The 26,404-nt window shown below is 39.9% G+C and overlaps 2 protein-coding genes across 14 annotated transcripts in view; one reads left to right on the top strand and one right to left on the bottom strand.

Annotated features, from left to right (window-relative positions):
* NINJ1 (ninjurin 1) overlaps positions 1-26,404 on the bottom strand; it is a 455,488-nt gene that overhangs the window by 169,563 nt on the left and 259,521 nt on the right. The window lies entirely within an intron of this gene.
* WNK2 (WNK lysine deficient protein kinase 2) overlaps positions 1-26,404 on the top strand; it is a 108,877-nt gene that overhangs the window by 72,805 nt on the left and 9,668 nt on the right. For 3 of the 11 annotated variants that reach the window (XM_083726941.1, XM_083726940.1, XM_083726936.1), the window contains 6 exons: positions 777-849; positions 2,895-2,950; positions 3,448-4,064; positions 6,484-6,698; positions 10,372-10,587; positions 18,228-18,799. In XM_083726941.1, the coding sequence (XP_083583067.1) occupies positions 777-849; positions 2,895-2,950; positions 3,448-4,064; positions 6,484-6,698; positions 10,372-10,587; positions 18,228-18,505 (1,455 nt within the window). In that variant the 3' untranslated portion in view covers positions 18,506-18,799. Of the gene's footprint in view, positions 1-776; positions 850-2,894; positions 2,951-3,447; positions 4,065-6,483; positions 6,699-10,371; positions 10,588-11,581; positions 11,681-16,519; positions 16,565-18,227; positions 18,800-21,168; positions 21,988-26,404 lie in introns of those variants that run through there. The other 8 variants (XM_083726939.1, XM_083726935.1, XM_083726943.1 and 5 more) reach the window with 6 other exon arrangements.

Genomic DNA, 26,404 nt, shown 5'->3' with positions numbered 1-26,404 from the left:
GGATTTGGCACACTACCAACTTTGGCTGATAGTGCCCTATTAGTGCAGTCTGGCACCTCCTGGGTGCCATAAGCACATGAAATGCCTGCCTTCTTTATAAGGCGTTAATCAGGGGTGGGCCAAAGGTGAATAACAAATTCATTATCCTTGGTGTATGGATGATTTCATAATCGTAACTAGCTTCCCTCAGAATTTACTAAAAATTGCAATATACACCTAAACACTCCACACATATTATGTCATACTTATGACTCGAACACTGGAATTTAATGAATTGGTGTTTGTGAGTCGAGAACCCACCACCCACTTAGGGATAAATAAGACACAGGGACACATGTATTTTAGGTTAATGGGCTAAATAAGGCCACAACTTTATTGGTTACAGCATGTAAGTGGTTTGGCATTGGATCAAACAATCATTATATGACTCCAGCCCGCTCAGCGGGGAGTCATGCGAAGGTTAACAACCAGTGGGAGGAGCTTGTTGATGTCAATACAACTGGAAGCTTCCCCTGATGTCACTGGGGGTCGTGCCATGGCCCTAGTAGCCACCAGCAGGGCATCGGACAGGATCCACAACCCCCAGATTCAGCTATCTAAGAAAGACTAACATGGAACCTGGAAAATGGAAGAAAGTAGGTTACTGGTGTGTGATATACCTGTTTTAGGATAAATATGAAATAAGCTTGAGAGACAATGCAGACATATTTCTATGTAAATCAAACATTTTGCTTTCTTTTGAAAGGTTAATTTGTATTATGGTCCTTTTATTAAAGGTGAGAAAAGCAGAAGTTACTTCTACAAGCATCCAGCCCTCAGAAATAACTCATGGATCAACAAGCAGAGCAGGTAGCATCAATGAATTTAATGTCTATTCTTCCTAATAGATACCCTTCAGACCAACTAACGTCAGTGACTGGCAATAATTCTAGGAATCAAATTATGTGCAGTTGGGAATGTTCCTTCAGATATTTATTTATTTGTTTGTTTGTTTGTTTATGAGAAGGAAGTCATGGCTTTTAATAAAAAATCACATTGGGTGTTTTTGTAGATAACTGAGTGCCTTTTAAAGGGTTTTGTTTTAGTACCACTTAGAATCTGAAAGATATTGACTGCTATTTCGCCATGCAGAATCTCGAGCAAATTGGAGAAATGTTTTTCTTGCTACTAACTGAAATGCATCCTAACTCCTTTCTGGGAGCAACAGGGTGAATAGAACAGCAGAACTACTGGCACATTAGAAACCTTGCCACTTGCACAGGTCAAGGCAGAAGGTAGAGGGGAACTTAAACCCCCCTCCTTTTTGCTTTACCAGATCTCTGGCAGCTGGACCCCTTAGGATCCAGCAGATTCTTGGCCAGACCAAGAATCTGTTTGATCCCCTGTTTCAGCTATTGCTGGTAGGAACACCATCAGTGGTAGTATTGACTCTGCCATGCTTTCTGCAGCTGTAGCTCAGGCCTCTGTAGAGGCAGAGATCCTACCCCCTGCCTGCTGATGAAACACCCACTAGCTCCTAATCCCTTCAAGTATCATGGATTGAGGGTTAAGATTGCACCTTTATTCTTTCAAATATAATTATGTTTTAAAAGGAGGCAAGCATTATACAAGTGTTATTAATCCAGGGCAAAAAAATCATCATCATCAACAACAACAACAAAAACAACAACAACCGGTATCAACCTGTCATAATAGCAAAGAAAATATTTAAGAAAAACATCATAGACATCTTTATACAGAATCTGATTCATATTTCCAGTTGACAAATTACCTGACCTGTGTACATATATATCTCTGACCCTTCTAAGGAATCTTAATGCGGCCAGAGGTGGCATGTGCAGACTGCATGACCATCTGTGATCTGCTTAACTTTCCCAGCATGAACTGGATGCTATAGTGTAGATGTGAAAGGTGGAGGTTTGAACATACATACCTATTGTGTTCAAAGTCAGTCCACCCTTGTATTTTGAAATCTAGAATATTGAAAGTAATTTGTCATTACTGGGAGGATGTAAAATGTGTAGATGTAAAATGTGTAGATGCAGCCTGATCTGCTGAGGAGCTACACGTATTAAACTCACTCACCATGGGCACATCTCCTTCCTTTACACCTTGCTTCCATAGGGCGAATGCATGAAAAAGCAAGGACAATTATCACACATATAATATTGGAATCAAGCCTACAATTCAAGCTTACACATGTTGGATGATTTTGCATGTAATCATCTCTAGTGCAAATCAAACACCCACAGATCAGACACTGGGGCTGATCATGTGCTCACTGTGGGTGGGGCAAGCAGGTGTGATCTCATTCCTTTATCACATAAATTCAATTGTGCTGCCCAGGAAGCCCTTTTAAGGACCAAAATATAGGGTGTAAAAATTTTTATAACGAAAAGGCTTATCAGAGCTGTTAAGCATATCCATTGCATGCAGATAAACATCCCATTCTTTCCATTAAATCTTTTTCATTCAATTCTACAGAGAAATGTGGAAATGCCCAGTTCATTACACTGAACTTGTGTCTGAATATTCAAAGGTGGGGGAGAGAGCTCCTATGCTTAGGTCTTGCTTGCAGATTTCCCACGGGCATCTGGTTGGTCACTTGTGACAACAGAATGCTGGATCAGATGAGCCAGCAGGCTCTTCTTATAGTCTTACATCATGAACATTGGGATGGTTTCAAAACTTGCATCTGCCATCATAATTTACATTGTGTTCTATAGACACGAGCTGTAATCTTGCACATTGCTATGACCCATTGACACCGGGATTTCAGCCTTGTGCAACATCTATGCACGATACCATTAAGCTATGTGTGTGTTGTGTGCGCTTTTAAAAAAAATATATCTGCTCATATGTGGGTCCATTTTTGTTTCCAATGTATTAAACAGGACAAGCTGCAAACATTACTTCCGCTTCTGTTGGCACACCATCAGGACTCCCTCAGGTATTCTGAACTTACAATTTACCTGTGTATTGTTTTCCTTTCTACATTGTCATCTCATTCTTACAGCACTTGGTGTTAGAGCACCTGCTTTACATACAGGGTGTCCCAAATTCAATCTCCCCCATATCAAGATAGGGTTGGAAAAGACTCCTGCTAGATACCCTGAGTTGCTGCCAGTCAGTATACAGAAATTGACAAATGATCTGGCACACCACAAAGCAGCTTTCCATGTTCTGGTGTAGTAATCAAAACTAGGGCTGGTGACATAGGGTTATATCCAGTGCTGCACAAGCCACTCACCCTTTCTCTGCACCCACAGATCTGACTCAGAGGGTCCCCAATCATTGAGCAGATTTTGAGGGTGTGTGGTAGGCTGGTGGGGGGAGAGGAAAGTGAAGTTCTGTTGCATAAGTGGAAGTCCGTTACACAAGTGTAACAGCAACATTAAATACAACCCATGTTCTCCAACTAGGCCATGTTCTTGTATGTTACTTCAGGTTGCTCAGAAAGATGCTTCTAAGAGGAGTGAAAAGGAAAATACTGCACCGTTACTTGAAGAGAAAAGTAAATCTGAAAAGGATGACTCTGTGGACTCAAGCTGTAGTGAGAAACAAGCTGAAACACACGACAGCACACCAGCAAAAACTATTGGCAGATTTTCAGTGGTCAGTACACAGGATGAGTTAACTTTACCACCTGTGCATTCCTTGAGATACTCTGCACCACCAGATGTTTATCTAGATGATCAACCTTCTAGCCCTGATATGAAGACTTCTTTGCGGCGTGTGCAGACAGCATCCTCTATCGATGTACTTTGTGGTCAGGATTCTAGTGAATCTGGCGATGAATCTCTTCAAAGGAAACCATCTGCAGCTCCACCATCACCACAGAGCAGTAGTGCAGGAAATGACTACGTGAAAAAGACCTCATCTTTTCTGCAAAAGTCTGGAAAGTCCAGTTCACAAGGCCTTGATTCTCCTAATGGTCATGGATCAAAAATCCCAACCATCAACATAACTTCTTTTCATTCACAGTCATCATATGTGAGCAGTGACAATGACTCAGAGTTTGAAGATGCAGACATGAAGAAAGAATTGCAGCACCTGAGGGAAAAGTATGTTTCATTTCCATCAGAATGTCCGGTGTCATTTTGTGCGTTTGTGATATTTTTACAGCATTTAATCCGTTTCTGTTTCTTTCCTGCGCGTTTATTACAAGTTGGAGTCGCTTGATATTCCAAGTAAATCAACTTCCTTCCTTTGGTCTAGTTCTCCTGAGCTGGCAGTCAAGTATCTGGATGGCATCACGTGAGGTTAAAGGTGAAGGACTGAGGTTGAAGGATGGCTTCAAAGGAGGATTAGACAAATACATGGAGGCTGTCAGTGGCTGCTAACACTGATGCCTATGTTCTACCTCCATTGTTAAGAGGCAGCTGGAATACCAGTTGCTGGAATTCAGGAGAGGTGAGGGCTGTTGAGCTCACGTCCTACTTGCAGACTTCCCATGGGCATCTGGTTGGCGACTGTGCAAAATGGAGAGTGGACCCAGTGGCTGGTCTAGCAGGCTCTGGTTTATGTTCTTCAGTTGGAGCAGCTTATTCCCCTTCTCTTTATTTTATAGGTGTTTTCCATTGTTGAAGATAGAATTGTTATATGAACCTCACACTTAGTCTGAAGTGGTAGAGTCCCGACACAGTAAGAACTAGGCCTATATCAGAACATCTGAGAAGCAACAAGGTCATCATGACCCATGACACTTGTGGATGATAGCTTAATATAAAGTAAACACAGTTTTTCTTTCCATTAACAGGACGCATCTTCCAGCTCTCCCTCCTCCTACATGCCCCTAAAACTGTTCCTCTTTCTCTCACTATTCTGTTGCCCTCATCTAACTTCATGTGAAGCTTTGGTCCTGTCCTCTTCTAAAACCACATAGCCTGTCATTTCTCCTCCTTTCCATCACAGTATCAACCTACGCCTTTCATCTCCTCTTCTGTATTCCTATATGTCACTGTTTACCCTATTTCTTATCCCAGTCTCCCTCTCCAATTTCTCTTCTGACCTTTAACTCCTCCTTTTTGCATATTTCAGCTTATTTCTTACTTTGTTTCCTCCAACTCTGCTGTTGATCACATCACATTACATTTATTTAATTACTTAATTTCGACACCACCCTTTCTCCCAACAGTGGCCACCTTCAGCATTTCACTAATGCTACTTTCACCCAAATCACCAGTAATTTCCTTGTGAAGAAAGGGAGGATGCTCTGGAAAGCCTTGCACACCTATTTCTTGTCCAACAGCTGCCCAACAGCCCTGCAATGCTGCCAGCTGGGTTTTACTATTCTGTAGTTGCTACCACTACCACCCTGTTTCGGTTGCCTACAGCCTCAGAAAAGGAGGAGCAACCAGGACTATTTAGATCCTGGCATCCTGGACCAGTGCACCTCCAGCCAATCCGTCGCCATTTCTTATCATGACTACTGCAACCTTCTCCTGTTTGGTTTTCCATTTTCTTAACTTGGTCCCCTCACCTCTATTTCACACTCTTTCAAAATAATTCACCCTTTTCATTGCTCTTCTCATGTGTCATTTCTTTTTAAAGCTCTGCACTGGCTTCCTGTCTACTCCTGAATCATGCACAAGCTTTTCAGTATTAACTTTTAATAGCCTTCGTGGTCATGCCTCCTTTTCTTTTCCTACACAGGATTTTTTGTGTGTGTCCCAGGTGGTATCGTATGACTGGTTTTCTATTGAAATATTTGCTCTCATGCAGTGTCCATGAAAAAGACTGCCTGTGATCCTAATGTGGATACTGTGTACAAATTATATATTAGACATATTCTGTGTGTGAGTGTGTGTGTGTGTTTTACGCACGCACGCGCACACACACGCATGCACACACACAGCTTCTGGATCAGGCAAATGACCCATCTAGTGCAGAATCCTGTTCTTACAGCTGCCAAACAGAAGCCTGTGGGAAACCTGCAGGCAGGATCCAAGCACTCGCCCCTCCTGTGGTTTCCAGCAACAAGTATTCAAAAGCATTGCTGCCTGCACCTGTGGAGGCAGAGCATAGCCATCATGGCTTGAGGCATCCCATAGCCTTCTCCTACTTAAATCTGTCTAATCCTCTTTCAGAACCATCCAGCTTGGTGACCATCACTGCCACCTGTTGGAGTGAGTCCCATAGTTCAGCTGTGCTTGCGCATGAAGAAGTCATTTATTTTCTCTGTCCCAAATCTTCCAACATTCAGCTTCATCAGTGGTCCATGAGTTTCAGTGTTATGAGAGAGAGAGGAAGACTTTTCTCTGTGTGCTTTCTGCATAATTTTATAAATGTCTTATCAGGTCGCCTCTTATTCACCTTTTCTCTAAACTAAAAAGTTCCCAAGCGCTGCAACCTTTCTTCATAGGGGAGTTGCTCCATCCCCTTGATTATTTTCGTGGCCCTTTTCTGAACCTTTTCCAACACACACACACACATTTAAGCAGCGCTTTGAATTTGATGTAACAACCTGTTTCTGTTCTTCAGACACATGAAAGAAATTACTGAGCTGCAGACTCAGCAGAAGAAAGAAATAGAAGCCCTGTACATCCGACTGGGGAAGCCTTTGCCACCAAATATTGGGTTCCTTCATTCTGCTCCGCCAACTGGCCGTCGACGAAGAACCAGCAAGAGCAAATTAAAAACTGGGAAATTAGTAAATCCTGTTGTTCAACAGCTCAAAACAACAACATCCAGTACAAGTACGTACATCAGATAACTTTCTCCTATGAGTAACTTTACCAGTGCTATCCTTTTGCTGCCACATGTTTATGAAGTGCACATGATGTGTAGTGAAAAGCATCTGTGTCAGTTTTACATTTGCTTTGTTCTCGCAGAGAGACTCAGGATTTCAAATTGAGGACTGTTTTGTAAGGCAGTGGGTTTTTGTTTTTGTTTTTACATTTGCACTATTTGACCCCAGAACAAACGAAGGCCTGTTAAAATGGATTTACTTAGATTGACCTTTAGCACATTTTCCTGTTGAGTAAATTAACACGTAAATCCAGCACTGAAGCAACATTAAACACCACCGCAGCAACAGCATACAGAAACATTTGTAAAACCTTATTTCTAGGTATAAGACGGTGTCTTGATTAGAAAATGGTTCTGCCTGGTTGCAGCTTAGTCTTTGTGGTCTGAGCATGATCCAGCTCAGTACTGGGGAAGCATCAGGCCCAATAGAGTTCTGCTTATGTCTTTCTTCCCCTTGGCACACCAAGCCATTAGTAGGCATGGGGCATGCATTCTGTGGCATGCACAGAAGAAGCATGACATTCAAGTTCCTCCACATGTGGCTGTACTGATATAGGATATATTTATATTAACATCAGTAATAGCAAAATACCATTTTTTGTAATAAAATAAAATAAAATTGGGGGGGGGGGGACCACCCTAATTCTTATAATGGACTTAAAAACCCTACAGACTGTTTTATGATTTAGGTGTTTTTTGTTTCTGTTGGGTGGTATTCAACTAATTTTTACACACAATAAACCCACTGATATGAACGAACATGACAACATTATGTGCATTAATTTCAGTAGTTGTGGGTCCAGGCATTGTGCTCCCCAGTCCCCAACCTCAGATAAATAAAAGACCACTAAGACTGGGTTAGGATCGAAACAGGCCACAACTTTATTGAATACAGATGAAAGAGGTTTGGCTTGGGCATGGGACAATCAAAATACTTCCGGCCCGCCCATTGGAAGTGACACATAGGTCAATCCAGGTGGGGGTTCCTAAGACTTACATCAAATAGGGTGACCCCTGAATTCCTTTAACGGGATACCCCAGCGTTTGGAGCAGCAGGTGGAAACTACAACCCCCTCTCCATCCAAGACAAAGGATTGTCCCAATGCCCAACGATTGCTATGAGGTAGGCAAAACCACCAGGTTGGAGCCAATTCGCCCGGTGGCCAAATTTCTACCCAGCCCCATAAAATGGCGACCACAGCAAAGTCCTTGACTATCAACTTGAACCAAGGGTGGGGAATCCGATGAGGGAAAAGCAGGTAGGGCCCCAGGTGCGGGTCATTTAAATGGTCAGGGACCAGACCCGAGGGAAGCCTTCCCACTCCTCCAGCTCCACTCCCTCGCCAAGCCCATGTCCTAGCCTGCATCCCCGTTCATCAAACCGGGATGCAGGCCAGGATCCGGTTCCTGATAGGCGGTGCGGGCTTACGCCCACCCTATCTATCAGGAAGGGGCACTGAAGTTAGGATTCTCTCATCAGGGGGCCTGGTGGAACCTCTGCTGTCCCTCAACACCGCCTCACGAAAAGGGTGAGTGGACTTGGAACTCAATGTAGTGCTGAGGAGATTGCTGGTGGAATGCAGTCCTCCACCCCCCACACTGTTCTGTGGAATCTTCCAAGAGCAGATTTGAGGGAGGGGTGTGGGGTATGGGAGCCAAGCCCCCTTGCACCAGCAGGAGTCCTTGCACTGGCTTCTCCTAGTGGAATGGGGTAGATGACTTACCTTTTTAACATTGGTTTTATTATTTCTGTATACTAGGCTGAAGGGTGATATTAAAAAGCACCTTTTAAATTGCATGTTCCCACCTCTCATTTTTGTCTGCCCAAAAGGAAGAATGTGCTACCCTTGGGAATTGCCCACTTCCCGCAGTCTTTGCTGTAGCTGATGTGGGGCATATTCCCTACAACCTTTGCATAGAACTAAGTTATGAACTTTTTGTGTTTGAAACTTGTTTACATGGGGATTTTTTTCTTACATCCCATATGTTTCCGTCAGCAGTTTTGAAGTAAATTGGGGCGGAGGGAGAGAATCCTTGTAAAACTCTTTAATATCTTCATTACCATGCCTACTCATTGTGTAAAAGTTGATAGGTGAAGACCATCTTTTCTACCTAATCTCTGTTCTCCAGAAAATGGGACAATGAAATTCAGTATTTTAATTATTATTTCCCACTAATTTCTACCTAAAAAATGTGAAGGCCATTGTAGTTCCTGGAGAAAGGGAGGACGGGTTTTGCTCAGCCATTCCATCTGATAGAATGGCTCGATCTTGCACTGTTTTTCTGAAATGATTCCTTTCAGTCTTCCCCCCAAATCCCCTCAACCCAGGTGAGCAGGATTGCTTTTTTCTCACAGTGCAGGAGTGCAGTTTCATCTTTGCCCTTTATCCAGTTTCTTCTTCTAGGGTTATTCATTCATAGGATATTGGGAAATGATGCAAGCTTCTTCAGGGAAGTGATGGTCTCTCCTTTCCCTGGAGATCATTTTAAGGGAAGGCCAGATGAGTTCCTTTGAAAATGGGTTTAAGTTTGGGTGGCTGGGGGGTGGGGTGCCTCCCTCCCAGACTCTGGATGGACTAAGACTTTAATCCTTTATGTACCTACTTGGGAGTGAATCCCATTGCATAAACTTTTAGTTATTTCTGAGTGGTCATGCGTAGGATGAGGCTGCGAGTAGCTCTTTCAAGTCTCATGTCTCTTAAAGAATCCAGACAATAACAACACTGTTTTGTGTCCCCATTTTGTGCGCCCATTGGGGTTTTCATCTTGTGTTTCCCAAACAGCAGTCTTTCACAAACACATACATACACCAGATTTCTAAAATACCCTTTTTTAAAAATAGTTTGGATATGGCAATGGAAAAGTCCTGAAAAACCTTTGCCATCACCTAATGTAGCTCTCTCAGTCATGGCATCCATCAATAATCCTATGTAGGTCTACTCAGATGTAAAATCTCACTGCATTCAGTGGGGTTAGTCAGCATACAAACATAGCTTATGCCCAAAAAATGTAAAATGGGGTGGCTCTGCAAATTTTGTTGGACCAACTTCTATTGTTTCCAGCCAGCATGACCACAGGTCAGAGACATTAGCAGACAGCATGATGAAGCAGCTGCACTCGCCTGACCTATTGACAACTTAATCACTGCTGTTTACTAGAAGGTGGTGCCAGGGTGAGGTGGTAGGAAGGTCAGCACGGTGCAAACACTAGTTTGGTTTTGCTGGTGTGTTTGCATTGTGCCAAACTTCCCACCTCCTTACCTTCTCCTTCTTGGTAAGGAGAAGTGATTCAGCTGTTGGGAGATCAGGTGAGTACCACTGGTCAGGGATCATAGGAATTGTAGTCCAAGGATATCTGTAGACCCAAAGCTACTGTTTTAAACCTACTTCTATTGTAAAGCTGCTGTCAGTGTTGTTTAATATTAAATTGGCATCAACATTTGCAAACTGAACAGCAGGTTGGTTACCTGCAGTTGGAAGTGTTTCAACTGTGCAGCTTCATGCAGCTGTAGATTTCTTGCACTGCTTCAAAATATTTGAAGCGTTCTTCAGTAATGACCCGCTAGTTGCAGCCAATCTTATTTCTTGGCGTTTGGTGATTTTTGCATGTCTCCTTTTTTAGGTAGTGTATCAGACTGCAAAGACACTCTGGCTAAAGAAAATGCTAGAGCTCAGACTGGTTCTACTGAAGCGGCAGCACTAACTTCGTCCACATCAGCCATACTTGGAAAGTCAGTTCAGACACAGCAACCCTGCTCTGTCAAGGCTTCCTTGTCCACTGACATCTGCTCTGGATTAGCTACTGAGGGAGGCGATGCCCATGAAAATTCTGCCCAAGGTGATTCTATATACTTGGGCTCATCATTCCTTCTATACTGAAATTAGCAATTATTTCAACATTAAAAGTAAATATGTATGACGTTGGGAGTTGCAGGTTCAAATAGCTGCTCAGCGCACTGACTTGGGCAAGTTACCGTCTCGCAGTCTAAGCTACTTTATAGAGCGGTTAATAAGGATAAATGTGATAAGAACAGAAAGGGTCCTATAGTGATGATAACATTATTATAATGGGTCTCCAATTATCGTGAAATTGTAGATGTCCAAGTCATTAATGCATCTTTTGATTATGAGCAATATTTGAAAGGTTAGTAGTGTGTGAAAAATGAAGGTATCACATGTCTTAGATTCACATTATAGAAGAATTGCCAGTTTTCAAGGAATTGTACATCTTTTTTAAAAAATAAGGAAATGGTCCTTTGTACATTTAAACAATTTGGTAGGAGGGAAAGACTGGCTTACTTTTCTTTTGGTCCATATTCTTAGATGCAAATCTGGTGCAGAATTTTGTTCCTAAGACATTCTTTCATATTGGGCCTATGCAAATATAGCATGGGAGCAATTAAGCTTTTACTACCTTGCAAGTTAGTTCCGTTATTCTCTTGGGATTCTGGCTTCACTAGAAGATCTCTATCTCATTTGAGACACAGTTTCATATAATTGTAGTATTCGTATCTTGCAGTGCACAGTTCCATAGATTAGTCACAATATGTGTAGCAATATTTGTTGCAAAGTGTAATGATGATTAAAAAAACAATACTTTACTCAGTTCTGCATGTCCTGCCAAACTAATCCTACAAAGTATCTATTTTCTTCTGCTGTTATTTTTTGCATCCTTTTGCATATAGCCAATGAACTTACTCCTCTTTGGCAAGGCTAAAATGGAGATGTGGATGATAAACTAACAAAGCTGATATGACTGATGGTGACAACTGATCTCAGCTATTTGTACTTTATAAGTGTCTTTGTTTTCTTCCCTTTATATTCATTTGCAGGCTGGACGGTTTTCCACCAAACGTCTGAGAGAGTGACCTATAAATCTAGTAGCAAACCTCGTACCAGATTCCTCAGTGGACCTGTGTCTTTGTCCATCTGTTTGTATTTGTTCTTTTGTATTTTATCATAGCCCATCTTTCTTTTGTCCCCCTTTTTCCAAAACTCATTTTCATATATATATATATCTAAAACGTTTGACCGGGTGTCCCTATTCCCCCCCCTAGACACTCTCTTTGATTTCCTTCTTTAAAAGTTAATCATCATTGACACTATTTTTAATTATTATTTATTTTTTATTTATTTCACGTGGAAAGCTTTTGTGCACTGCTTTTGGCTCATGCCTGGGTACCAAAAGCATGTGTGGAAGATCTCATAATTTATTCTATAGCCTTATGGCAAATCTTACCCTGGACATATCTTTTATGTGATTTTACGTTTAAGTAACTTTTAATTTCCAATGTGGCAGTTATAAATGTCTGCTGTCCCAGTTCCAGCGATACCAAAAAGAAATCCAACGTTCTGTAGACGAATGGTCTCTTTCACACATGTTTGGACTATGAAGACATGCATGTAGCAAGCTGACACAATACTAGAAGGTCACTGAAGGGTATAACTTCTGCACAAGGGCTGTATTCAAACAATATACAGTACTGTTTATATCCACCCTTTTTATTATTGTTACTATTATTATTATTTTATTTGTTCTATCCCTTGCATGTGGAAATGCTGAGAAATGCTCCTGCTAGTTTTTTTTAAAACATCTTTTATGAGCAGTATTTTCTCCCCCCACACACAATGTATACTTTGGGTTTCTTTAAATGAATTTTGTTAAATGCAACTGTTGAGTTATTCTGCTACAAAGTGCAGTGTGGCTTTTATTGTTAACTCACCTAGCTGGAGCAATTTACTCGGTTGATTTTTACTATGACCTTACGTGACCTCAGAGATGAAGTCAATAAGCAGTTCATCAAAGCACAGAATATTTTTTAAAAGAAAAATTAAAGTTCTAATGGCACTCTAGAATGTTTCGCTGATACAATGTCTGGGTTGATTTCAAATAGCCGTACAACTAAAAGCAAGTAGATGTTTCCTTAATTGTACGAGTATACCAATTGGCAGTTCAATCAACTCTCACATATATTTAACTTTCTTAAAGCAGGTATTAATTATAAGGCAAATAGATTTTTTTTACTGTACAATCAAGATACATTGCACTGATAAGGTGATCTAGACCTTTGTTACATGTAGTGCCAAAAAACAGGGACAGCGTTTTGGTAACTAAACATCCAGTTAATTTAGTGTTCATTTCCATTTGTATCAAACTTTTACCATTGGAACTATGCATTTTTTATCATTATTGAGGTGATGCAGATCAAAGGCACAAGACTACTCAAAATGCATCCTCTTTGATTCCCAAATAATTATATTTTTTATTTTAAAACTTCATTAATATTTAATTATAAAGGGCTGGTGAGAACTGATACATATAGAGATTAGCGTATGAAGCAAGTCACCTTAAACTTTAACAGTACTTTCAAGATCTAGAACTAATGGATAATATCCAACTAAGTTATACACATAATAGTTGATTTCAGTGGGTCAGTTACAAGTTTGATCAACATTAGATATTGCTCAGTGTTACTGAAATTTTCTGTATATAATTATTCATGTTAATAATCTGGATGTGATTGTAACTTTTTCTGTAGTCACAAGTAGTCAGAATAGTTCCATTTGTCTTCTACACTTTTGCTGTACACAACCCATTCTAATTTTAAACATTAAATGTTCTTAGCATTTGGTTCCATGACAGTAATGACAAAGATAACACACAACTTACATTCTTAAACTAAACAAATTTCCTTCCAGTAGCAGATACTGTGTATCTGAGGAAGTGTGCATGCACACGAAAGCTCATACCAAGAAATAACTTAGTTGGTCTTTAAGGTGCTACTGGAAGGAAATTTGTTTTGTTTTGACTATGGCAGACCAACACGGCTACCTATCTGATTCTTAAACTAGTCATTTTAAATACTCACATGAGCCCTCAATTTTTTAGCATGTATTTATTAGGTGATTTATTGGTGATGCAATTCTTTAGCAAAGCATTCTAAAGGGAAACCAAATCAATTAATTGAATGTGCTATCAGATGTTATCATCTGGTTTGAAAGCAGAGAGTGGATGTGATCTGTTGGGTGAACTTTGCCATTTTTAATAAATCTTTTGCCCAAAGTTAGATGTTGTTAGACTGAATCTCACATATAATTTGACATCATCCGTTTCAAGTTATCTGGCTAGTGTAGCAAAGAACAACCTCGATTTTGATGCACAGGACACACAAAAGGATAATGTGACCACCACAATATCTGACACCTTTCAGTTGTCTAACACAATGAATCAGTTGCCTGATTTCTATTTCTATTTTATTTATTTATTTTAGAGCTTTATACCTCATCAGTTCCCAGAGCAGTTAACAAAAGTTGAAACCAAACCAAAACAAAAGCATTAAAACGCCACTGCGTAAAAGCAGTTGACTTCATAGTCTAGACCGAAATGTTTCTCATTTTAGCTGGTCCTCACCTCCATCTACACATGCATAAATATTGTTGAGCAAGCATCATATCAGCTAATGAACTTCAACTTCCATTAAAATAAAAAGTAACTGTCTTGTCCCTCCCATTGTGGAGAAACACTTGGGCATGGTGGGCGAAGCCTTCTGAAATTTCATAGCATTTTAGCCCCTTGTCCAGGGACAACTTTTCCATTCTCCTCATGCTTCTTTCTCTTGAGCAAGGCTAGTATGGCCACATTTCAGTTTTTTTTAAAAAAAGCCTTACGTGCATCTGGAGCAAAAAAATATTTTTTTTCCCCTACCTGAATTTTAATCTCCATAAAAAGAATGTTCTCAGAAGTACAGATTCCCTTCCCTACTGTGGGCTGAAGTGTTGCTTTTCTGTAGTGCAAACTCTTTCCTTGCATTTTGCTGGGATGATATATTGGTTAATACTTCAGCAATCATAAAAAAGGTTGGCTTGTACTCTCCTTCTTGATTATATACATATATGAAGGGCATGACAGAAACTCCATATACTGCCTTTTAGTAGGACTAAAGTGGTACCTTGAAATTGTGTCTAGAAAAATACCTAATTTTGATGGCAGTTTGCATAGCAATAGAATTTTATTTATTTCTTTTAAAAGATGACAGATTTTTTTTTAATGTGTATCTAATGTACCTTTCCATTTACATTGTAATTCAGTTAAGCTGATCATGGCAAGAAGAATTCTTATCATGCAGTTGATGTGAATTTTGATTCCTCTTCTCCTGGAAATAACATAACTTTGCATACAGTCACTGAGGGAAAATGGGAACATTCCCAAAGAAAGGGATGTCATAACAGTTAATATGAATGGAAAAAAAATACTTTCAGTTTGTTTGATTAAAGGTATCATCCTGTTGGTGCTGTTTGAAAGAGTTCTAGCCGAATCAAGCAGCTAATGTTACTTCCTAAAGAGAAAAATGTTCCCCAACTCAAGAAAGTAATAGCTGGTCCAGCTCTGCCATGTTTATTTGGACAAAATCTCTCTCTCACATCATAACTGAAACTCCCTCTTCTTTACAGGGATGGGTTGTGGAGGTGTGAGGGATACATTTGGTGTGGAAGTTCTATTCTCTATTTATTACACTTAAATTCAGTATTGGTCATCATTCCTGAAGTAAAAATACTATTGTTGGCTTTCCTACCCAGGGCATCTCTTGTCCCATTTTACATGCGATATCAACAGATGTGGAGTAATCTAGCCTGGTTTTATTTTTCAGGCGCAAAACACAATTTCTGACTTGTGTACAGTAGCATGTGGAGTCTGCTTGGAATACTTAATGACATTCAGCAAAATGCTAATTAAATGTTTCATATGGCTAAGAGAAATGTGCAGTAAGGGCCTCTCCCTAGTTTACAGTAGCATGAGGCTGCAGGTAAAGCAGGTAGGACTGTTCGGCAAGGCATGCTTTTGTTTAGCATGTCATCCAAACCTGGGCTGGTGGTTTAGTTCTCCCCAGGCAAACCATGAACTGTAACCAAGGTTTGTCCTAGAGTTGTAGCTCATGATTTGTCTGGGAAAGTGAAACCTTGAGCCCTGGTTGGAACAACCCACCAAGCCAGACCATGGCTTAGTTCAATGCAGTCCAGCAGCAGAATGACTCAAACAACAACATGGCTTTGGTCTATCTGCTTAATATTCAGGGGTTTTTTTTAAAAAAAATAGTTTAAGGAATCTAGTAATTAAATAGATAGCAAATGATGTTCTTGTCAGAGTTCTCCCTTAGAAGTAACTATACTTAACATTTGGAAAATGAGCAGTACATCACTGAATGTATCATAGCATCTCACCAAGCTTTTGAAACTGATGAATTGGAATACCCTCAATAGATCTATTAGAATCCAGATGCATTTTGAACATATTATAGAGATTAGAGGGCTCAGTATTTTGTATTTGGACACATAATTTGAATTGGATGGTCCTCAGCTCTGCAGAACTTTGTGGTCTTGTAAAAACAATATATAGCCAGCTTAGTTTTGCCTTTTTCTTAATATTTATTATTCATTGATTAATCAGATGAATATAGTTTTGAAGCACAATTAAAACAGGCACCAACATATTTTTTAAAATGTGCTTTTTAAAATTCACCTTCAGATTTATGCAGGTCCAAATAAAAACTGCATAGCATTTGTTTGGATAGCATCAAATTTCTGTAGGTTTTGAGCTGCCCAGTTATTTCTTCTTTTCACACCTGAACTGCTGACTTTCTGTCTGTTCCTTCTTGCATAATGGTTACTTTTTTGTTGTTTAAAAATGCAGAAGATTTTCCATCAGACTTTTTTCTTTCCCCCCTTTTTAGTCTTGCCTAACTCTGTATGTCTTGTATCATTTTACCTTGTAGGGTCCACCCTGAAACGACTATGTCTAGGCAAAGATCACAGTAGTAGTAACTATCCCTCTCTCTTTTGTTTTTTGGGTTTTTGTTATTTCTTTCTGAGCATGAGCTGCTTTATTTAAATGTAATCTAGTCGTTTATTTAAACAACAGGAGTTGCATTCATGATCGTATTAAGTTAGGCTGCATCTGAATTAAGTGCAGGTATCCTTTTGGTAGCTTTGCATGCTGGTGATGCTTTGGGATGCCTGCATGTTGCAAGATGATCTTAATCTCAGTATGTACATGTGTGTATATGAGACAAAGCTGGGTAGTGTGCTCATCTAATATGTCAATTAACACTGCTTCTTTACAATGCTGTTTTGCTGCTGGTTGGCTAATGCAACCTAACACTTCCTCACACCTATTGAGATGCTTGAAGTACTGAATAGTTGCTGAGATTCAATCCTTGAAAAAAGAACTTACTTTTTCATGGGTTCGTTTTTTCAAAAGAACCTAAGAATTCACAAAAGTTTGGAGCACAATTATTTTAAAAGGAAGGTGCGAGTGTTCATTCGAACAAATCACTAATAGATATACCTATAGCACACATCACAGTCTCCATGGCAGCAGAAATAAGATTATAGCACATTGGCTCATCATAAATAATGTCATTTCAATACAGCTTTGAACTTTTTTGCTTCAAATTGGTATTTTTAGGAATTAGAATTCAAATATTTTTCAAAAAATTAAAAAAGCATTCATTTTAGATTCACCTACCAAACAATATTAGAGACTGTTTCACTTTATGTTAGATATTGATTTTATCATTTTGCTGTTCAACATTAGGTATCCGAGTTTCAGGATGTAAGTGAGATAATTGTTTCCACAGCCAAGCTACATTACATTACTATATATTGGGTATATGTAGACACCATGTTTCTAATCCTCCAAATCATGGTTTGATGAATCAGTAACATGACATCTGACTATGTGTAATTTATTACCACTGCTGGTGCCTATAGGTATATCACATTTATCTTTAAAAGTTTGTCATGTAAAATATTTAAACTGCTTTGTAAACTTGGAAAGAGAAATGGAAAGGGAAACATGGGAGTTTTGTGGAAGCAAGAAGGTTTGGATGGCAGCAGATATACTTTTTCCTTGAGTCATTTAGGGTTTCTTCAGAATCAGAATTATGTACATGAAGGATGGGATTTCACCAGCCTAGACTGGAAATAAAGAAAACTTGAATCCTTCTTATCAGCTTTTTTAGGAGGGTAATTGGGGTCCTGGATAGGAAATCTGTAATTCCCAAACCAATCATGGTGTTGCTTATTAAAGTGGAGCCAATTATGATTGTGCAGAGCATGAGTAATATATCCCTGATATCTGTGTCATCTTTAGGTTATCCATATTTCCTTTTCTATTCTTCTCCCCTCTGTCAATTCCAGTGGATTTGCATAAAGACATAATCACCAATATTTAAATTTTTTTGGATGAAAAATTTGTTTACAGTGCCATTTCGAAAGCTGCACCTAACTGGTGAAATGCATATCATTTCTTAAACCATTTTTGAAGCAAAAAAAGTTCTTCAGGAGAAGCAGCTGGGTAAAAACCAGATAGTTGTGTGGTTGTAGAAATGTTGTGCGATGATGTAAACAAAAGCAAAAGTGGGAAGTAGTACGGCTTTGTTGATGCGTGCAGCTGATTCTTATCTTTCTGTGGCATCTTAGGATCCTCAACAAACAGCCTTGTAGCATATCCAGACCCTCTACCACAAACAACGCTGCAAGTACAAGTACAAGCCAACAACAGCAACAACAAGAAAGGAACTTTCACAGATGATCTCCACAAACTGGTGGATCAATGGACAAGCAAAACCGTGGGAGCTGTGCAGGCGAAACCATCCTTAAATCAACTTAAGCAGAACCAAAAGCGGCAAGACATGGAGCCAAAGGCTAACCCCATGCAGACACAGAATGAGACGTGTGGAGTAAGTGGCGCTCCTTGAAGAGCGTTACCTTTTACTTTGTGTCTGAAAGAGATTGCAGAGCTGGTGTTTGGAGGACATAAGCTTAAGGAGCATATTCCATATAAATATCCATTTCACTTCATTAACTATTAAAAATAGCTTAAGAATTTTTATCTACTTGGACTTCATCTTGACACTGTTTGGTTCAGTATATAACTTTTTACAAATGGAGAATTGTGACAAAATGAAGAATACGAATGGAGAATAGTTGATACACAGCAATACATTTACTGGTAATCAAATGTTGCTTTGTCTTAAAACAAATTTAAACAATGGTTGCTGAAGTGTTTTTTTTTTATTTAATTTCTTTTCCAACTGTGTCATTAATCTTCCAGTTGTTGGTTTGCTGAAATAGCTTGCTGGTAGCAGTTTGTAGGCTGTTCTTCTGCAAGAGACTGTGCTAGTACTTTTGCCTTTTAAGGGGGAGCACGGCAACTGGTACTGCGGTCTTATGGAGGTCTGTTCAGAAGTTAAGTCCCATTGAGAGCAGTCTCACAGCAAAATCCTAGGCATGTCTGCTCAGACATGTAACCCGTTGAGTTCAATGGGACTTACTCCCAAGTAATTGGGTATAGGATTGCAGCTTTAGTGTTCTTTTTTACATTTCATTGATAATACTTCATAGAACCCTAATTTAATAATGTGAATGTGGTTTAAAGTGAAAGGTGGACACACTGTCATCTCCTCACCACGCCACTTTCATCACTGCCACCCATTCCAATGCTACAACTGATTATTCCCAACCGCCACATGTTTCTAACTGCATGTTGTTGTTAAAAATGCTAGTACTAAATCATAACACCAGTGCTCCACACCCCTATAGCATACACACACAGATACTGCAATCAAGGAATGTCCCCATTCCCTTTTTTAAGGTAAATTTGGTGAATCCACTCTATTTGAAGCGACTGGGGCAAGCCCTCTTCACAGACATATCTCTCTCTCTCTCTCTCTCTCTCTCTCTCTCTCTGTGTGTGTGTGTGTGTGTGTGTGTGTGTGTGTGTGACTGTTTATACACACTTCAAGTCCCAAATAACACATTGGAACTGGTGAACTAGAGCACATATCATTAGAGGAGATGAATGCAGACCAGGAACTTAATATGCTGTGTGTTGAATCCAGTCTGCCCTTCTGTTTGTGAAAGGGCTTTTGATCAAGCAGATGCTTCCACTGATAGAAGAGAAAGGGAGATTATTTTTTGCAAATACATTTCTCCCCTCGGTGGCTCCCTGCACCCACCAAAAATTATTCCAGAGGGTTGCAGGGACTGACAGAATGACATGGAAGATACCAGGGGGCTACAGACTGGGAAAGGAGGGGTGAAACAGAGAATGAATCAATGAAAGGAGTTCTTCTATTCACAAAGCAATACAACCCTTATCGGACAGAGGCAGTATCTGGCAAATGCAATTTACAAAACTGCAGGTGGCATGCCTAGGTTACATACATTTCTTGGCCTTCCCTGACAAATTGCTGCTGTTTAAAGCTGGAAATCTGTAACCATAAAACATAGTGATTGGAAATACAAATACATACCTAAATCCAGCAGATGGAAATCAAAGAATCTGTGTGTGTGTGTGTGTGTGTGTGTGTGTGTGTGTGTCAGTGTCAGTGTCAGATTTATGCCGGAGTCAAAACTCAGAAGCCTGGCTCACACATCATGTTCCCAGAGAGGAGGCCACAGCTGATTTTCTCCTCCCTGATCCCTTTTGCTGCTACACTAAGCTGAGCCAAGTTCAGCTTAGCATGTCATACGGGCCAAGGCACCAGGTGAAGCTGTACAAGCAGATGGTTGGTGGAACCCTTAGAGCAGATTTGGGGTTGAAGGATTGCCGGTGGCACACAGGAAAATGAGAGGGAGGGGAAGTTTTGCTGCACGAACAGTTGTTGTTCTGTGCACCCAACGGGTTAAGTGGATACAGCGCCTAGCATTTTCAGAAAGAGAATTTGAACATGAATTTGGTTTTGAATGACATGCGAAGCCAAGCTTTGACTTCAAGCAGTGCAGCACAGCAGCAGGAGCAAAGCAGCTGTGAGCTACTCTGTGGTAAGACAGTGCACCCATGCATGGTTTGGCTTAGCGTGATATGTGAACCCGGCCAGAAAGGTAACACGAGAAAACCAAGAAGCGAGAAGGGAATGAGTAAGAGGAAGAGCTATGTGCTCTTATCAGTTATTCAGTATTGATGGAAAATACCATCTTTTTTTAAAGAAACAACATCATTAATGTTTGAGCTGGCTTTCTCTAATAGAGGTTTTTTTAAAAAAAATTAAATGCTTCATTTTAGCGGTAGCAGTTTTCCTATGAAAATGACACTTTAAATTTGTTTTAAAAATTAACAGGTCATATTGTTAAGGGAGAATAGCAAAAATAAAGGAACTTGCTATAAGGAGGCTGTCTTAGCAAGGTGGAAAGTTCTCACAATCTCAGGTCTTGTTTCTTAAGAGGGCTTTTGGCCTTGTTAGCTGCAAATGGTTACAAGCTGTGGTGTCTGTCTACAAGAACACGCTTCCTATATACCTTCGGTAACGGAGATCCGTTTGATTGCATGTCGGCACTCACTGAAATATTTTCTCAGACACTTGCACAGCTTCCATTACTTGAGGAAATAGCATGTGATGTAATTATACTTGTGTTGCAGCACTAGAGCACCAAGACATGCTACAGGGTTAATCAAGGCAAGAAGCACGATGGAAATATAAAGCGGTCTTGAAGCAGTGAAGCCTCCTTGCCCAGCAACCTCTCTATATTTTTCTCTCTCTCCCCTTTCCAGTGATACAAATAAATGCAGGAAGTAGGCTTGCACTTCCCTAATTGTCTGTCCAATTGGGAACAGCAGTTGCAGTGGAGCAAACATACCAGGTTTGCTCAGCTGCCGCAGTCAGGGCTTTGATAAAGCTGGTGCTAAGCTTCTGCAAATAATGTGTTCATACTTTTGTATCTAGTCCTAAGAGAAGAAAAGGGCTGAGGAGCACTGCATTGGAAGAAGAATACGTAACTTCTTCTGCCATATTTTGTACATTCTTACTATATACATTCGTATGTGATGGTTCTATGGGCAAGTCTCTACAGATAATGAGAGTTGCATGCATTCTGTTTAAGTACAGATTTCCTATTTGTCCCTCTCTTTGCCCTGCTATACAGAGTACTCACTCTGTGATATTTTTTATTCAACCAATGGTACTGTTTCTTTTCAGCATCATTCTTTCTCTAAGACAAATCTTTGTATATTTTTTTTTGGGGGGGGGTGAATGGTGGTTCTTTTTGGATCAGTTGCATAAAAGCTTATAAGAATTTGCTTGTCCTGTTTTATTTGCTTATCAAAAGCACAATAGATAGTGCAACCCACATCTCTACTTTTTCTTTCTTGGATAAAAAGGAACTCACTTCTCTTTACTTCTGTTGCAGTAAGAACTCCTACAATAAAGTACATCAAATAAATTTGGCAATGAAGCACGAATGGCCAGCACAGATTCGTTCATTTGTTTTCAAAGCCACTGATAGGCAAGGGTGGCCATGCTAGCTGTTAGTTTTTTTAAAACATCATGAAATGTGCATGGAATATAATTTTCAAACAGTAAGGGAGATAAGTAGTATGTATTGGTGGCAGCCCATCATCTACGAGCTTTTCATTAATGCTACTGTAACCCATGTTCAACAACTTCAGTGGTTGTGAGAGCTACGGGCTAAAAATAGCATCTTGAGCTGTACTGCATATAGAATTCCTTGAACTGGAAGAAATTATCTTAACAGCAGGTTGTACAAAACAATATGTGTTTTCTTTTGCGTGATAATAAATGTGTCAGACCAGGACTCCAAAGGGATGAAGATGGGGTAGGGGGGAAAGCTGTGAGACGGGAAGCAAATGCTGAAGGAACCTTAAGAGTGCAGTTCGTGTTTCAGTGGCTGGTAGGTGATATGTTAAACAAACTGGAAACAGCAGAATTTTACATCTGTTTGAGCTTGATGCTAGCTGGCAAGGAAGCAAGAATTCTTGTGTGGGTGAAGAATGGAGAATTAAAAATAGGAGGGGGGTAAAGTCCTCAGTGTTTCGTATCTATTGCCTTGCCTTGGATAAGTTTGAGTAGCATTTGCAATTCACCATTATCTTCCCTAATATAGGAAAGAGAATATAGCAGCCTGTCAAAAATACTAGAAGGAATCCAGATAAAGAGGTTGTGTAGAGCAGCTGAGGATTAGTTCTGTTAAAACAAGGCTTGATCCCTGTTCACATATCACAACTGGTGGTCCCTGGTGTAGCTGTACATCTTCATTTGTAACAAAAGACACATCCAGTCAATTCTATAGGGCACATAAGTATTGTGGACAGAAGTGTGCATGCAGGTACACATCTAAATCCACATTACAAACATGCTATGAAGTTGCCTTAGTGGTAGAGTCATGATTGAAATGGAGAAAAACTGGGAATTCAAGCTAAAAGGAATGGTTAGCATAGGCAGAGTTTTCTTGCTGGATTTGGACAATGGTAATTTAATCTAAGGCGATATTGGACACAATCCACTGGAAGATCAGTGCGCTTATGCTCCACTGATTTCAACAAGATTTGAGCAGACATGCAGCACAATTCCAGAAGTAAGTTGCTGTGATTTTAATGGAAATTTACAAGTGAGCGTTCATAGGATTGCAGCCTTGACTTATACAAAACTCTACTAACTTGTAAGAAGGGGAAAGTGGTTTTTGAAAGAAACATGAAGAAAGAAAAGATGAATGTTCAAACAAGGAAAGACTTGAGTGTGATTCATATTAGCATTAAAAAAAATATGGAGACCTTAATAGGGAGAAACAATTTTCTTATTCTCTCTGGAAAGCAAAATCATGGCTGTGGTTGCCATGGAGTATGTATGACAAAGGCCCAAAATGAACTTACACGCTGTTTCAATATGAGAATATGGCAAGATGTTGATAGAAAGCTAAAATGTTCAATTACAAGCATCATTTTCCTTTGGGAATTTTGGAGCTTATTAAAAGAAATTAAAAGAGCTCAAATAAAATGCATACCTTTAATTACAAAAGGCAGGGAGGGGAAGCACAAAAGAGGGTCAACATTATTGGATGTTGGAGGGGAAGCGAATGAAGAAAGCAAAATAGTAAAACTGACAAAGCAAATGTAAAACTGAAATTTGAAGAGCAAATTGTTAAAAATTATAACAACTAACACTAAAAATCCCATTCAGCCTATGGACCAATTAGCACATCACATTAGTCACATGTTTTGTCATTTGTGTGCAAGATTTTTCATTCAATAGCCAGCCTGGTGGAATTGATCAAGATTGTGAGCTGGCCTTGCAGGTTAGGAGTACTTTAACCCTTTCTCCCTTGCTGTGGCCTTGACCTGTTTCAGGCCACCCGCCACAACTGTTGTTTGTTTTGAGGGGAGAAAGCGGTCACAATATTAAAAAGCTCTCACAGTGCTGAAAGAGTTACTATCTAAACAGAAAGGTGTTGATTATTGTAACTGCCAGATTAATATATGCCAAATATCAGAAGAATCCACAAATGCCCAAACGGTATGCGAAACTATGGGGGTATGGCTCTCTTATATAAATTAGCATGGATGCTCTGGGTTCAATTTGGGAGCATATAATGAAAATCGGTTTGAAAAGGCTTTGCATTATATGGTAGTAAAATAGTTTCCACTGCTTCTATTGGTGAGGGAGCTGTGTGTATATGTGCTGGGAGGGTTGAAGTGCATACTGGGCTGGCTATTTGCAAATAAAATATCAATGCAAAAGGCAGACATGCAACCAACGTAATGTGTAGTTTGGCTCATCCAAAGATCTCCAAAAGGATGTCTTCAAGCTGGTTGACTGAACAGGAAAGTGACAGATGAGCAACACGTATTGAGAGAAGAGAATCCTAAATAAGCTGTATCCACCCAGGGACTGGCCTTAGCAGAAAGCTCATGAGTATACACAGTGCCATTTGGATTTTCTGGCGTTCAAAAAAGTTGAAGGTCTGAGCACATTATTGTTGTTTATAAAACTGCCAGTAAGTTTCCCATCCAAATGCAGCAAGCCTTTATGGAAACATAGTGATAAAGATGAGCAGTAGCTAAGCAGCTAGCAAGTGTCAGCCCCAGATTCCCTTTCGTATTCCTAGCTGGCTTTCCTCCATCTTTCTAATTTTACCTTTCCTCCTGTTAGGTACCCTGCCTCTTCTTCCTTGTCCCATCCTCTCAGTTCCTTGTCTTTTTCTGCTGCATCACCTGCTCCCCTTAGTCAAGCCTCAGGCCTCTGCTGTCTTCCTCTTTCCTCTTTTTTTAGGCCCTCAAACAAGGCTTTGCCTCAGACCACCTAACTAGGCCAATACATTCCCCACATATTAGACTATAACTCTCTCTCTCTCTCTCTCTATATATATAGTTGTTCAGGAATGCATGTGAACTTCCATTATAAGGTAGCCTGTAAGTAGTACAAATAAATGAATGAAGGTTTGTGGTAGGTGGTTATAAAAAAAAACCCCCACTAGGAATCAATGAATTTAAAAGTTGCACAACTGTAAATATTTTTACATACAAATTAGTAATTTATTTGAAATTAGTTTTCAAATACAGTGGTACCTCAGGTTACATACGCTCCAGGTTACATACGCTTCAGGTTACAGACTCTGCTAATCCAGAAATAGTGCTTCAGGTTAAGAACTTTGCTTCAGGATGAGAACAGAAATCGTGTTCCAGCGGCGCGGCAGCAGCAGGAGGCCCCATTAGCTAAAGTGGTGCTTCAGGTTAAGAACAGTTTCAGGTTAAGAACAGACCTCTGGCATGAATTAAGTACGTAACCCGAGGTACCACTGTATAGGTATGCATTTAGGCTGTATTTAGGACTCAGGGCCAGCAGACTATCTGGAAACCTCTAGGATAAATAGGATAGGATAGGCAATTTCGACAAATGATGGAAGCTGGAGCTATTAGGAGAGAAAAAGCACAATATTATTTCCTTCTCAGTAGTATTTAATTAGTCTTCCAGCCTTCAAGACAATGAGCTGATATTAGCCACTGTAGGGCATGAAAGCTAGAACTGTACTTCAAAAATGCCTAAATAGGGAAGTTTGAACCAAATTCATCCTGCAAAACAATGTTATCTAACCACAGATGGCCTGAGCAAAGTAAAAAATAGTACCTGATTTTTTTCTTTTTCTTTTTTAAGGTTCTATGATAGAGTGCTCCCTTTCATGGCACATACCTCTTGTACTTTGTAATACTCCTGCCAATTGCTGCTAAGAGAAGCTATCAACATTCTGCAAATCTGTTGCCCACATACAACTGCTCATTCCATGAAGAACTAATTCTTGGCTAAATGGGCTACCGGTGAAGAGAGTCTCTTAAAATTGTTAGGAAAGCCTCTCATCTCCCTTGTATCATTTAAAGGAAATAAATATTTTGAAGTTGTCATTCTTGGAGCCAAAATGGGTAGCTGACATGCAATCCTACATATTTCTAAGAAGTTAGTCCCACTGAGTTCAATGGAGCTTAGTTTTGGGTAAGGAGTAGGAACCCTGCTTAGTAGATGTGCCTAGGATGGTACTATTGTCTTTTTCAGTCTAGATATTGCAAGCAAAACTCCCTCAAAATGCTTTCTCCCTATTAACACGTTTTCACTTCAGTTCATGCACATTTTCTGCCTTAAAAATTCTCACTCCATCTCCTGGGCATAATTACCAATTTGACCCTGATATTATAGACAAAGGGATTGCCTGAAAGAACCATCATTCAGGAGTAGGTGCTGACTTAATGAAATCACTGCCAGAAGTTGTAAATTATATGTGAAATTAAAACCTGCTAACCAAATCCATGGGGGAACCAGACAGATCTCTTGTACAATAATTGCTTTTGTGGCATTTGGACTATATTTAAGCTC

This window comes from Podarcis gaigeae, assembly GCF_964106915.1.
Source record: "Podarcis gaigeae genome assembly, chromosome: 2".
NCBI lineage: Eukaryota > Metazoa > Chordata > Lepidosauria > Squamata > Lacertidae > Podarcis > Podarcis gaigeae.
The sequence above is the reverse complement of the archived record's forward strand: the minus strand, read 5'-3'. Positions and strand labels throughout refer to the sequence as shown.